This window comes from Schistosoma mansoni, chromosome 1 (assembly GCF_000237925.1).
Source record: "Schistosoma mansoni strain Puerto Rico chromosome 1, complete genome".
NCBI lineage: Eukaryota > Metazoa > Platyhelminthes > Trematoda > Strigeidida > Schistosomatidae > Schistosoma > Schistosoma mansoni.
In genome coordinates, this window is record NC_031495.1 from 50,207,616 (window position 1) to 50,222,701 (window position 15,086).

Consider the following 15,086-nt stretch of genomic DNA (forward strand, 5'->3'; position numbering starts at 1 on the left):
ATAAGAAATTGTCGCGTTATTCTAGGCCATAGAATGACTTAAGGATTACCAAGGTAAATTCAAGGTTACGACAAATTGTTTTTGTACACATAAGGGGGGTTTAAATTTACGAATAGCTAAGGCTTCAATAAACTTAAGAATTCGACCTTGACAATTTCTATACAACATTCTAAATGCTGTATTAATGTTAATTTTGTGCCCCGTCTCAATAATGTGTTTTGCTATCGATGAACATGGTTTTCTACCGCCTACATTGATCGGATCATTTGACACACACTGATAAATACATCGCAAATACATCACATTTTTCAGATCAACTACGTCTTCTCATTGTTCTATCGAAATTTATAAAAGGGACTAATTGCTTTAAATACAAATATTATTCGAAATCACATCAATCAGGAGGCAGTAGAATCGTCAAATCGTAAACCAGTATATCAGAATATTCAAGTACAATCAGTTAGTGATATATCATTCCTTGAACGAACGCTTTTCGTATAATATGTTTGTGACAATGTTCAAGCTGACGTAAGAATTTTGGTGCATGAAAATTCAAGTTGACCAAAATTACAAGGACATGTACATGGTGAAAGACAAATATTCAGAATCAGAACAATTGAATTTATTATATAACTACTGAACACATAGTAATTGGGAAACAATAATCCACTCAAACAAATAAACAAGCAAAATGTAACTACCGTAATCATCAGATCTGCATAATTTGATGCAGGCAAGATCTTCAGGAATGGATAAGCTGTCAGTTTTCCCTCTAGAAGAAATTAATAAAAGTTCTTGATAAATGTTCAGTAAGAAAGAAAGGGAAAATTTAACGAACCATCACATCAAGTTAATTTAAGTTGATGTGAATTACTGACTGTTTGGTGGAAATAACCTATTAGCAAAGAGAATAACTACGAAACTAGTAACTCAGTGGTAATAATTCTGATATTACTGGAGCTATTTATTTTCATTATTTCTAGGACCTCTCGTAGAAAGATGAGATTTACCCAAGAAATATTAATCCAGTACAACCATTCCTCATATTTAGAGACTAGGTACTGGGATGAACAACTCTATGTTAACCAAAAGTAGGGAAAATGTTTGATATAGTAACTGCTGGTATTGAGAGTGTTAGCTACCAAAGTTAGTAGTTTCTAATGAATTCATATCCAAAAAGGAGTCCGACATCGGAATGGCTTGCATGGTGTTGCCTCCAGCCCAAAACAATACAACTAAGAGATGAAGGGATACATAAAACTCTAGAACATTTCCAACTTGTAAGGTTTAGGTCATACGAAAATATAACAGAACTATGTGCACCACAACTTTGTACATGTGACTTTTGACATTCACACAAGCGTGATGAAAGAGTCAAAGATGCCCAAACTAGTGTATATTGCAATTTATGTAGCAAACACAAATAAATATAAAATTGAAGCAAAGAAAACAAAGTTAGTTAGGATAAGATTTTAACTGATTGGATACATCGAGGCTTTTTAAACCATATTACATATTATAATAAATTGGATTTAAATATTTCTAACTAGTTTGAATAATCTGCTTATCAATAACCTCTGAAAATCATGAAATTATCCCTTTCAATTCAACACTATGATAGTCTGTGCAGCCACACTTGTATTACACCGGCTGTAATCATTTGTTGGTAACTTGAGAGATAAAATTATACAAGGACTACTGAATTTTCTTTTGAGAAAAAACTCACTTGCATGAATTATTTTAAGTCTTTTCAACTGTTCATTAAAGGCAGTTAGTAGGACTTGATGCCAGTGTTTACGTTCTTTAATTAAAGCATTATGCTAAGTGAAGAGAATAAAAATGAAAAATACTATACAAACTCAAAATTATTGTTGAGGAAACAAATAAAAACGGATGAAAATCAAATATTGCAAACCAATATTAGTTACAATACTTCACTAGGTAGAATAACAAACTACCACATAGAAATTTGTAATCGCAGTAAAAGACAAAATTTATCGGAACTCTAATGATCACAAATCATGCTATGTACTTGTTAGAGCTTGTACTTTCTCGTTATTGATTTGAAAGACAGAGGCTGATTAGTTTCTATTGATGTATCTGTATTTTTGAGAGCATTGTAGGTGTCATTACCAAGTTTCGATTTGATAATTTCGAACAAATTGAGCATTGGATAGATTGTTGTAAACAAATATATTATTTATTTTGAGATTATGGTATCGATATAGCCTCTTCAGTTACAAATTTTTAACATACTTGGATTGTAGCTTAAGTACACCTGTTACTCCTCGTGTAGCATAGGCCGCCAACCAGCAATCTCCAACCAGATTTATTTTCATCTATCTTTTCCAGTTGTTGCCAAGTACTATTCATTTTTTTGACGTTTACCTTCGATTCTTGGCGCAATGGATTGTTGCTAGAGCAACGGAATTCAGGACACGGTTTTTGTTGGTTGAAGGCTTGTCAACCGGACTCAGTAGCTTAGTGGATAGTGAGTTGACATTTGGAGCGACAAGTAATGGGTTCGAATCTCAGTGTGAATATAAATACTGAAATGCATACATCTGGCTGACGTATCTTAAATAAGGAGGAACAAGCGTCCAGAATTCCACTATTAGCCACGATTTAAATATTACCTTTAACTAAACACTATACTTTTGACTATTTTTAAACCACAAGAAAAATTTTAGTTGACCAGTTAATGAAGTTGTTATGCGTTGAAACTGAAAACCAGAAACAATTCTTTAATTATATGGCTTTTCAATGATGTAAAATGAAAATAAACGCAAAATATGTGTGAATTTCAACTTATAGTTGATTTAAATAAACTGTTTTAATACCTATCAACATAAGAATAGCACATATAAGACTAAGACATGCAGCAGTCTTAAAACAAGAAAATCAACCAGTCATAGCCTGGTTAAGGTTTTGAACAGTTCGAGCAGTAGAGAGGCTAACAAATAGAAGTTGGGAAATTGTAACTGATAAAAGTCAGCTACCGAATTGTGAAAACAAGGATGGATGAAACTGAAATAAAATTCCTTATAATGGGGCGCGGCTGTAAGTATATAGGTGGAGTTTATCTTAAGGTATGTGCTGTAGTATCTCGGAATATCGGATTTCTTTTATCTCCATAAATTCTTTCAGACTTCAAATTTGCAAGCCTCAGAATAAAAATATCATAAAATATCAAACAGTCCACTTTAAGATCAATTATTGTGGTAAATGTAAGCGACATGGAAAGTGAGTGGTACATTTTAAAACAATGAATATAGTCGCAAGGCTGCTGTCAAAAGTTTACATTTCCTATGTACAAATATACACTAGATATTAAAATTATAATGAGTAAACCATTTACAAATGCACAAAACAAGATAACGTACCAAATTCTTTTTTAGTTCTGGGGTTAAAGGGGCAGTTTCTGATTGACCGAATGGTGAAAGTACAGGCGATACAGTGACTTCTGTCATTTTTTCTACATGCATCTGGCTTTTAAATGCCTTTGAAATGTCACCGAAATCCGTAAAAATACCCGCGTAAGGATTTTTACGTTCGTGCTATAATTAAGGAGGAAAACATTTTCAAACTGAGAGAACAACTTGACTTAGGACTTGTGTTTTATTAGAAAAGGGATTGTTTTAGAGATTAATGTAATTTAAACAATAATATAGAGATTTTCACAGACAGATATGTGCAAAGTTAGACCTGGTTTAAGGGTGCTTTAATTCAAGGTATCACGTTTTACAGCGAAACAGGAAAAAGGAATCAATAAAAGAAAAAACCGAAAAGAATGATAAGGATGGTGATAACACTAATATTAGAGGATAACTAAGTATAAAAAATACGGAATAATGAACAACATCAGTCCGCAAGAATTATGATAATAAGGGAAAGAAAAAGGTGAACACATTCGCACCAGTGAGATATACTGTGAGACCTATTACTCAAGGTCTAAATCAAATGATATTTTAAGGCAACTTATTTATCAAATATGGATTTACAAACTTGACTTCTATTCATATAGTAGGAATATTAATACTAATAGACTGCTAAGACTGAAAATAATGTAGTGGGATTTGAACCTGCGACATGTCAAATTATCGCTAAACAAATTAAAATTTATTAATTTAGATTATATTGGTAAGGAATTATAATGATTATATGCAGGCTAAGAAATTAAGCTTTGGATAAGGAATTTCGGATTCAGCTAATTTTTTACAAGTACAAAATGAATATCTCAACTACTTTTGATTGAATTGAAAATTAATTTAATAAAAGACAAGAAGTTGTATCAAAAATCTGAGTTATCAGGTCAGCTGATATTACAATTTCTTACTACGTTTTAGTTTTTACACATCTCATGTACTAGGAAGTGCCAAGAAATGGATATTTAGATTGCTGAAGTAATGCAAAATGCACATCATGTAAGTCTGTGGGCATAATTAAGGAAAAAATGTTATTAACTTACTTTAACACTATCTAAATGTTTTTGAGCTGGATGAGATATTTCCTTGGTACGTTTGGTATGTGTTGAAATATTGCTGGATGAATAGTGCATAAAATAATTAAGATTTGGATTTATATTTGGTCGGACATACAACAAAGCAGTGAGAATATTCTTCAATGAACCTTCTTCTAGAGATAAACCTAGTAAACCCTGAGTTAGATCATGTCCCTTTAAAAAAAAGAAGTTAGAGTGTACATTAATTAAATCCATAGGGATTATAAGAATAATAAAAAATAGTCAGCACTCGCTTAGTGAACGAATGCCAACAAATAAAACATTCACCAATATTTGAAAAATTCCCATATTGTGATTTAAAACAACATATATAAGCGGACAATATTGCTTACGATTAGGATCTAATTGTAAACAATATTGTTCGCTTATATATGTTGTTCAAATTCACCAGTATGATTTTATTTAACAGAGTATATAAAATTACCAGAGAAGCAGAGAATTACAAACTTATAGCTAAGTCATGTAAAGATTAAGAAACAACTAATCTTGTTCTGTTACAAGATATCGATGAAACAGGCAGTTGTAATGAATAAAATGAATAATTAAACGGATAGAAACACTTTGCGAACTTTTCTATAGAATGTAAGGATAGGAATATACTCAAAGGAGTGACTTAATAAATTGTTACTTGCGAACAAAAACTTAGTGCGACCTCTTTTATTTTGATTTATCTAATAGTTTTATGATCAATGAAAGATGTTTTAAAACAGAGGGTAACTTTTATACTGTTGGAAATAACATTGTTTTCCATGAAGTGAAACTACATGAATAGCTAAATTATGGCTTTGAATTTTTATTAGAAAAATAAACTACTTGATCGAACTAAATGTAGCACAATTGATATACTGGTGCGACTCTGTAAAAAGAAGAAATACTCCGAGGTTCTTATTTTTTGAACAAAGAATATAGGTAACTTTCTATTCTGCCTGAAGCCACCACCTAACACAAGTAAATATTTAGGAGAAAACCTAATAGAGACAGCAAAGACTGACTAGACAAACAACCTGTGTATACACAGATTTATAATTCTACCGAAAGTATACAAGGTTGTTAACAGGCTAACAAACTAATAATTGGAAAAAAACGTCTTGAAATGATGAACATATAGCTTCGGAAATATTAACAATAAAAAAAAATTAGAATACATTCTGTGGAATTTTCACCTAGACTATTGATAATTAGCTTGATTAATTTGATATGATCTGTACAAAAGTGTCATAAATCCAGTAGCAAACGGTCTTAAAACTTAAAGTAGCACTTTGAGGACTAAAAACAAAGAATATTTCACAAACTCAGAAGAGCTTTCCAGTAGGAAGTATTCCATATTTCTTACGTAAAGCTTATTCCAGTCAGAGATCTATGAAATTTTACAAGTGCATGCAGTATTGCACAGATTCCCCCGAATGCATTAAGATGATTCCGACAGTGGTGAGTCCACTCTCTCTCTCTCTCTTGAAATGCTTTCATATGAACACGTGTATGTAGCCACTGTCAGGGAAGTCCTACTCACCGCCTTCTCGCGACGGGGGTATTGTTTACGAAATTGGGACAAAAAACGAATGTCTAGAGCATAAACCTGGTTGGTGAGTAGGGAGGATCCATCTCGGAGAGTTGGAGAACCCTGATTCCAAACTAACGATCTAAACGGGCTTCGGGAACAATCAGCGAAGTCGACGGGACACCGATTAGTAACATCTATCGACATCTTGGTCGACAGAGAGATTTATTCGAAAAACAGCTTAGCTGGATTGCTGTTCTGGGAACTTTGTCCAGGCTATTCTTTCTTCCTTGGCCAGTGTCGGCTGATCTACCTAATGCGGCGGAGATGAGGCAGAGTGGTACTAATGGACAACAAAATACGTATGCTTCATAAAAGAAAAATGAGACTGAGAAAAGATGGTAAGTATAATAAAACTAAAAATAAATAAGTGCAAAACAGCGAAAAAATAATAAGAGAAGTAGTTCAGTTAATTAAAAGTAAATCACAATGGATTATTTCAGTTCCCCAGCCTTAAATAAAAAAAATTACAGCAGGATCTCCACTTGCTTCTATTCTGAGCCATATCTGATAACGTCTCTACCCACTGTGTTTCACCATCACAAGGACCTCAATCAAGAAGATGTGAAGGACCAACAGATTACAGTCCTCTACAGCTTTCTTTCATACCACGATACCATGTCGTACAATGACCACCTCCGCTTTTTCCAAACAGTCCCAGCGTCCGCAAATAATGCATGTTTAGGAACTCCGCTCTGGCTTTCACTATACGTGAATTGATCTCATCGCTCACGCCACCACCGGCACTTAGGCAGCAACCCAGATACACGAACTTCTCGACTACTTCTATCCGCTCACTACCCAGGGTAAGTGCAGGTTCAGGGTCCTGCCAGTCTTATAAAAGTACTTTGCACTTCGAAGGGACAAAGCACATACCATACCTGCGGACACCAATCGTCAACTGATTAAGTGCGGATGGCATGGCTTAGGTATCATCGCACAGTAAGACAATATCATCCACATACTCAAAGTCGAAAAGTCTTTCTCCAGGCAACAGATCCATACCACCAGTACCTACATCCATCAGAGCTGTTCCCAGAATGTTATCAATGGCGAAGTTGAAGAGGAATGGTGAGATTGGGCAACCCTGTCTATCCCCACTTCTTGAGTGGAACAATGGAGAGAGGTAGTTGTATGCCTTCAATCCGCATAAAATATTTGTATATAAACCCTTCAAGATGTTAATAAACTTCTCAAACACACCCTTCTTCAATAGACAATCCCAGAGAACAGTTCTGTCCAACGAATCGAAAACAGCCCCAATGTCAAGAAACACTACAATTGTTGGCCTGTAACAAGTATGATGGTGTTCCAACATTTAGCAGAGGGTGAAGATATGATCAATACATCCTCGACCAGAACGAAAATCAGCCTGCTCCTAGTGAGTCAGTCCTTCTCCGGTTTTGAACAATCTACGAAGTATGACGGAAACCAATAGTTTGGACGCAATCGGAAGTAGACTTATATCCCGATAGTTGTTGCATAGGTGACGTAAACACCTTTAAAAAATAGGAATAATTATCGACTCTAATTAAAAAAAATTAGTGAACAACTTAGTTCAGTTCGCTTTTTGTCCCAAGTTCGTAAACAACACCACTGTCGCGAGAAGGCGGTGAGTAGGAATTTCCTGACAGTGGCTACATACGCGTGGCCATATGAAAGCATTTCGAGAGGGAGAGCGAATTCACCACACTCGCCCGTACCAGGAGATTTGGGAGGTGTTCACATCTATATAAACATACCGTTCTGAAAGATGATAAGTTTACATTGGCTTTGAAAAGTATCAGACACTATCCAGGTTTTAGCATTAGAATCTGAGGAGCACAGATCCATCCTGTGGCACAATTACACAGGTACCCGTAAAATGCCGATGATTTGACTACTTAAGGTAATAAATTTAAAAATGATAACTGGACAATTACATCTATTACAGAAAGAGGCAAAATAAACTACCTCTTCTTCAGCAGCATCTATTAGATTTTCAACTTCGTGTCCAATTTTTTCCATAGGTATAACTGATTTGGGAGTTAAACGATTAAATGCTTTGTTTTTTGAAATAGACTGAGGGTGCGAAGACGGTGGAAATTGAGACCCATCCTTGTTCATAAGTTTACCCAAACATTCGAATCCATAGAAATAAGTATTTTTTGAAGGTAACAAACCCTCTCGTTTTATTCGTTCCAATAATTTAATGTATCCACTCCAGTCGCCCTAAAATAATGAAAAAATGTAAAAAGGACTTGGAATATTTAAATTACTTGAATGACCATAGTCTATTCTCTTCAAAATGATCGGTTGATCTAAAACCACATAAGAAATATACATGACTTCTTTTTGCATAAGTTTGGATAAATATGGCTTTATTTGATGGTCCATCTAACAATAAGATTTATAAGACGATTCACTTTGCAAACCATCGCTTATAATCTGGACAAATCCTGATTAGCGTAGGTGAACAAAAGTTATACATTCGTCAACTTCGTACATCAATAATAATGGACAGGAAGACACATTCAGGACACTAAGTTAGGTCAAAGGAACTTCACGTTTTGGTTCATAAAGAGTAGTTACTAATATTTCGTACGTTAACCTACTAGAAATATGAACAATAAATTTTGTCCGAAAAGCTATCAAGTACGAATGCTCTATTAGTACCGGAAGGTCTCATGTAAGTGACATGATCTGAGATGTTAATGGCACGCCTACTGGTAATTATCTTAAATTCCACAAAAAACTTGGTGGAAGACAATTCAACTGGTCTATTGTCCCACAAAAGTCGATTGTAATGTAATATCCTCCTTGGTTGACGACTGTCTATCCACATTTCATCAGGTTTAGACAATCTATTTTAACGCCCTTCCAGAAATGGGGGCGAAGTTGTTGGGAAAGGTCCAGTAGTCCGACAGTATTCCGTGGGATAAATGCTATCACCGACCACGAATAATGAAAGTTGTTCTGAAACCACGGCTATATGCTGTTAGGTTAGATAGCTCCATCAGAGTGAGAAGAAATCGATGTGAGAAACGATTTCTTTTTATTATTTCCTCCTACGCCTCTGCAGGTTACAGCCCTGACGTGATCAAGGATAAGTTCTATCATCAATTAAGTGGTCTTCAGAAAGTGCGCTTGACAGATATTATAGTGGGTAGGTCGAGCGTCTAGGGACAGAAGATAGCCGTTTGAGTGGCCAATAAGGACTTGTTAGTTGCAGGTCAGATAAAGGTGACCATCTACTGACACTTTGCACAGAATACGACCTGTTTCCGGTTAGCACTAACTATCGGCACAGTAGTCGTTAATATGCTCTCTGGCATCATCCTTCCGCATCTCAAGCCTTAACTCAAATTGATTACATCACTGCGCGTGCTTGTGTACAAGACTGATACTCCTTTTGGAGTACTTATCTGGATTCTGATCATACTCTTGTTTGCGTCAATTTTTCGGTAGTCAACAAACTCATCGTTTTAAACGGATCGATGTCAGCAAATTGGTTGCAGCTTCTGTTGCAACCAAATATCAAACCGAGCTAGCTCCAAAGCTATCTACCATCCCACCAAAAAGTATAGATGAGCATTGGTTGCAATTACATGACACCATTGAAAATGGCAGGTAAAGTCGCTTGCGGCTTCGCGAACCACCCTGCTTATGAGCAGAATCCTCACGACTTGTCGGCGCACATCGGTCTCTTTCGGCTAACCGCGAGTTTCACGGTAAATGTAAATTCTTACATAATAAAAATGTGCAAAGTTTTCGTAAGAATTGAGAAGCCTGGTGTGAGTGGAACAATCTGTGAGGTTTATCAGACACCAATCAATAACATCTATCGACGCCTTGGACGATGTACCATCTACTCAAACTTTGCACAGATTACGACCCGTTCCTAGCTAGCATTAAATATCAGCAAAGTAAGTACAGTTATTTGAGAAACAGTAAAGCTTGTTTGCTGTCCAAGAGACCTTGATCACACTGTTCCGCCTTCCCTGGACAGAAGCCCTCAAGGAACTCTAACTCTTGGAACGTCAGAAACCACCAGGCTCAGATGACTTACCCTCAGGCCTCTTTGAGTACCGTGACAACCTTCTGACTACTGAATTGACTAAGTTGTTCACTAAATATTTTTTAATTAGAGTCGATAATTATTCCTATTTTTTAAAGGTGTTTACGTCACCTATGCAACAACTATCGGGATATAAGTCTACTTCCGATTGCGTCCAAACTATTGGTTTCCGTCATACTTCGTAGATTGTTCAAAACCGGAGAAGGACTGACTCACTAGGAGCAGGCTGATTTTCGTTCTGGTCGAGGATGTATTGATCATATCTTCACCCTCTGCTAAATGTTGGAACACCGTCATACTTGTTACAGGCCAACAATTGTAGTGTTTCTTGACATTGGGGCTGTTTTCGATTCGTTGGACAGAACTGTTCTCTGGGATTGTCTATTGAAGAAGGGTGTGTTTGAGAAGTTTATTAACATCTTGAAGGGTTTATATACAAATATTTTATGCGGATTGAAGGCATACAACTACCTCTCTCCATTGTTCCACTCAAGAAGTGGGGATAGACAGGGTTGCCCAATCTCACCATTCCTCTTCAACTTCGCCATTGATAACATTCTGGGAACAGCTCTGATGGATGTAGGTACTGGTGGTATGGATCTGTTGCCTGGAGAAAGACTTTTCGACTTTGAGTATGTGGATGATATTGTCTTACTGTGCGATGATACCTAAGCCATGCCATCCGCACTTAATCAGTTGACGATTGGTGTCCGCAGGTATGGTATGTGCTTTGTCCCTTCGAAGTGCAAAGTACTTTTATAAGACTGGCAGGACCCTGAACCTGCACTTACCCTGGGTAGTGAGCGGATAGAAGTAGTCGAGAAGTTCGTGTATCTGGGTTGCTGCCTAAGTGCCGGTGGTGGCGTGAGCGATGAGATCAATTCACGTATAGTGAAAGCCAGAGCGGAGTTCCTAAACATGCATTATTTGCGGACGCTGGGACTGTTTGGAAAAAGCGGAGGTGGTCATTGTACGACATGGTATCGTGGTATGAAAGAAAGCTGTAGAGGACTGTAATCTGTTGGTCCTTCACATCTTCTTGATTGAGGTCCTTGTGATGGTGAAACACAGTGGGTAGAGACGTTATCAGATATGGCTCAGAATAGAAGCAAGTGGAGATCCTGCTGTAAGTTTCTTCATAATAAATAAACGTCACCTGTTTAATTGAAAGGGTTCTGTTTGGTTATATTTGTGCTAACTGAACTGTTTGTCCTATTTGTCATTTTTTTTATTTATGTTTGTCCTATTATTATCACCATCTTACTGATTACACTAATTTCTGTCCGTTGTTGTTTTTCTTTCATTATACGCACTTTGAATTCCCTGTCACTTTCTAACCTCACTGTTATTGTGTAGCGCATGTGCTTGGTACCCCGTTGTGCCAATGTTTAGGTGTTCAAATAAATAAATAAATAAAAATGGAGTGAATTTCAAACTTTTTAGCATCATCAACAGACTTATCATCGTTATCTAGTACTGTTATGAAGGAGATTTGAGGTCATTTGATGGGAAAAATTTTAGATTGACAAAATTAATGAATTCGGTGCTATCTTGTTGTGCTGATGATGTATGGCAACTCGGACCGACGCATATATGTGCCTGGTCCTACGTTGTAGCTGACTGATTGACTGAAATTAATGAACATAATGCTATTTGACAGATAAGCGAAATTATACGATATTGCTGAGTGATGGCTGCTTACAAGATTGTACTATTTAACTGCACCTTCGAATGAAATCAAGAAGACCATTGGCCAGACAAATAGATTTTTATGTGGTAAAATAACATGCTTGTAAGCAGAATATTAACAAACAATGGATATGATAAAATGTCATGGGAGCTTGGAAGAAAAATTAGCTTGAAGACCACTTATTCACCAAGCATTTAAAATATGGCTTTTAGGCATCGTGTCAAGCACCCTACCTTTAAGATCGGCACTGTTCATTTGGTTGTCACAACGCGTGAGACGCTTTAAATATACATTTGATAGAAAAGTGCGGTTCACAGATGTCTTTTAATCATGTCTTACAGCCAAAAGTAATACAGAGTTGACTAAAATCATTATCTACAAGAGTTCTTCTATGGTACAGCGAAGGATTCTTAACGTTGGAGTTTTGACTGGAAGTTCCTGCTAATGAACCTGGAGAATTGAAGTTATGAAAAAGCTGAGATTTTAGGTCATAAATATTGTTTTACTATCGGTAACCACTCCAACAGAAACACACGAAGTTATACATCTTGATTCCTAAGAATATTTAATATTTAAGCAGCCAATGAGTGTATGAAATAAACGCGCTAAGTGGAGATGAGTTCTGATACAAGCTTTCAAGTGCTAATTAAACGCGATGGAAATGGAAAAAAAGAACGACTCACACATTTCGCGTAATAATTTGCTAGCTTTTCGTAAACCATTGAGGTCTGTATAATATGACCACGTCGAAATCCTTTAGCTGTTTGCGATTCTTTGAAAACGGAATCACAAAACCGTAGAAAATTAAAAACCTAGAAGAAACGAGATTATAGGAAGTTGACTTTTATCGAATACGTTATGTACAAATTGCCACGTGTCTTTGAATGAAACCGCTGCTCCAATAATTGCCAGGACTTATAGGACAAGTATATATCTGTGTACGTGATTTTGAGTCATTCTATGCATAAGCAAAGAGCTACTCTCAAGATCTAAAGACATCCTGTCTGAGAACCTAGAAAAACTTATATTTGTTATCGATTTACATAGAAATAAGCATCATGGACTCTAACTAAAACGTCGAACTTATTCAGTCTCACTTTACAAACAAATTGATAGTTAGGTCCCGACAACGAAATCTGAAGAGATTCAGTCCATATTAGTTTTTGACACATTAACTAACACCGATTTCAACCATAATTCAAAGGGTAAGAACTTGGGATGCAATATACTACTTTTCACAAGATTATAGGACGCTTATTTGATCAATCGATCAGCATACAGCCTGAGATACATGTGCTTCAGATCTAGTCAGCATCCCACAACTAATGGAGTTATATATTTAACTAAGGTTTAAAGACCTCTAGTTTAAAGATAATAAAAAATAAATTTGCTTCAATGGCTCTGAGTTTGTTGTCTAACTGTATGCTATGAGGATTACACTAGACAGCAGCGCAAAACGATGAAATCAAACGTCCTATTGACTGAAATGTCGACGAGAGCATTCCACATGATTTTAAAAACTTATTAACCATAAGTAGCCCACTTAGGCAGTTAAATAACTAACCCTTAGTGTTTTCTCAGGTAAGATCACACCATGTGAAATCTCAAAGCAGTGAATTTTTTAGTTTAACAATTACTCACTAAATGACATATAATGGTGATTGGCGTAATTTAATTTAGCAGTAGCCACCTTACTTTAAATGTAAAGATTAAGTATTGAAACACTGACCTCTCCTGACGCAATACTTGAATCCAAGAATCCTGCCAGTTTGATGTTGAAATGAAAATTTTTTGAAAGCTGAGCAGAGAAACTATGGGGGAAACCAGGTTCTAGAATATGCTTGTCAAGAAAGTGTGGGTCCTTGTCCAGTTCTATTTCAAGAATGCGAGACCACTCGGGAAAATTCGCCATCCAAAACTGTCTACAACACTTCGTGATTTTCTGGAACCTAGGAGGAATGTGCTTTGAAGTTAAAACACACTCAGATTGTTTGATAAGTATAGCTGCATTAAGCGATAGTTCATCAATTTGGGGATTGTTTTCTTTCTTAACAGTCAGAATTTCGGATTTGTGTGAATTTGGGGATAAAGGGACACTGTTTTTAAGTCCTGGAAGTTTAATTAGTATTTTAAAGGAAATTTTATTTGACATCCTTACTTGGTGATGCTCCATGTGCATACGTTGAGTATTTAAGTGCAGTCTTAACATATGACAGCCGATGAGAATGAGAAAACATATAAATTCGGAAATATGTTTTCCCTGGAAGTGAATGGATTCAGGGAAATTAATCGCTAAGCACGCGATGTAACGCTACCTCCGAAATTGCTTCGGAAACTTGCAGCTTAATTCAATACTCAATATCCCAGTGGCTAACTTGCATAAATCAATTGATTTCTTAGTGTTTACTTATCGCTGTTAAATAGTTTTTAAATGGTTTGATTACCTTCAATGACGCTTGTCAATTTTCTTGATCACAGTGTTACGCATAATATGTTGTCAATTCTAAGATTTCTAGCTAGTCAATTGTCTCGAATGGGCTCAAGTGGGATTGAAGAAGTCCCACTGTCTGTTTTTATGGCACTTTCTAACCTTCTGTTTGACTCGTAAATTTATTATTGTTATGGCAGTGTTAAGGAAAGTAGACGTATTGTTGTCGAAGGCCAGTTTCCATCATGTACTAGATTCTGAAATGGAAAAGAGCATAAAATATCACAAGCAAACAAATTATTTTGACGAATAAGCAGAAAAAAACCACGTATCATGACGAATAGTTTTGTGTTCACTTCCATGGTTGCTGACTTTGTTAGTTTGAGTGGACTCAACTAGATGATGTTCCTTGATCCTAATCTCACACAGCAAAAAGGGATTACCACTGTAGTCTCGTTTGAATATTACTTACGAAAACTACAGTTGAAAGTCAATTTGAATGAGGCAAACATTTCTGCAGGGTTCGAATTAAGGGAGTCATTGGAAAAATTTACCGTGTAGATCACCGATGCAGGCCCTTTATGTAAATGACCAGGGGCCTAATCGAATTGGTCAGGAATAGTATAACTTTCTAGCCCTCGTCAAAGTTACACCTAGTAGTCAATACATAAATTCGATCACTCTATCGTCGTATGCAGGTTCCTCAGCTGCCTTGATGAATGTATGGAACGAACATAACTGTATTTCAAAAATACACTAGTAAGAATTTTTACAAGAAACAGTGTGATCACTGTCATATAGGCTAGTCCATGGTGTGCAATTCATTGGTAC

General features: G+C 36.2%; 1 protein-coding gene across 1 annotated transcript in view; it reads right to left on the reverse strand.

The window, feature by feature from the left end:
• The window catches only part of Smp_148720 (t3/t7 bacteriophage-related mitochodrial DNA-directed rna polymerase), a gene marked incomplete at both ends in the record, with an annotated part of 35,161 nt that extends 21,422 nt beyond the window's left edge, over positions 1-13,739 (reverse strand). Inside the window, 5 exons of the mRNA XM_018794741.1 lie at positions 3,384-3,557; positions 4,469-4,675; positions 8,034-8,291; positions 12,511-12,639; positions 13,557-13,739. Coding sequence (XP_018649123.1) covers positions 3,384-3,557; positions 4,469-4,675; positions 8,034-8,291; positions 12,511-12,639; positions 13,557-13,739 — 951 coding nt within the window. The remainder of the gene's footprint in view (positions 1-3,383; positions 3,558-4,468; positions 4,676-8,033; positions 8,292-12,510; positions 12,640-13,556) is intronic.
• Positions 13,740-15,086: the final 1,347 nt, after the last annotated feature.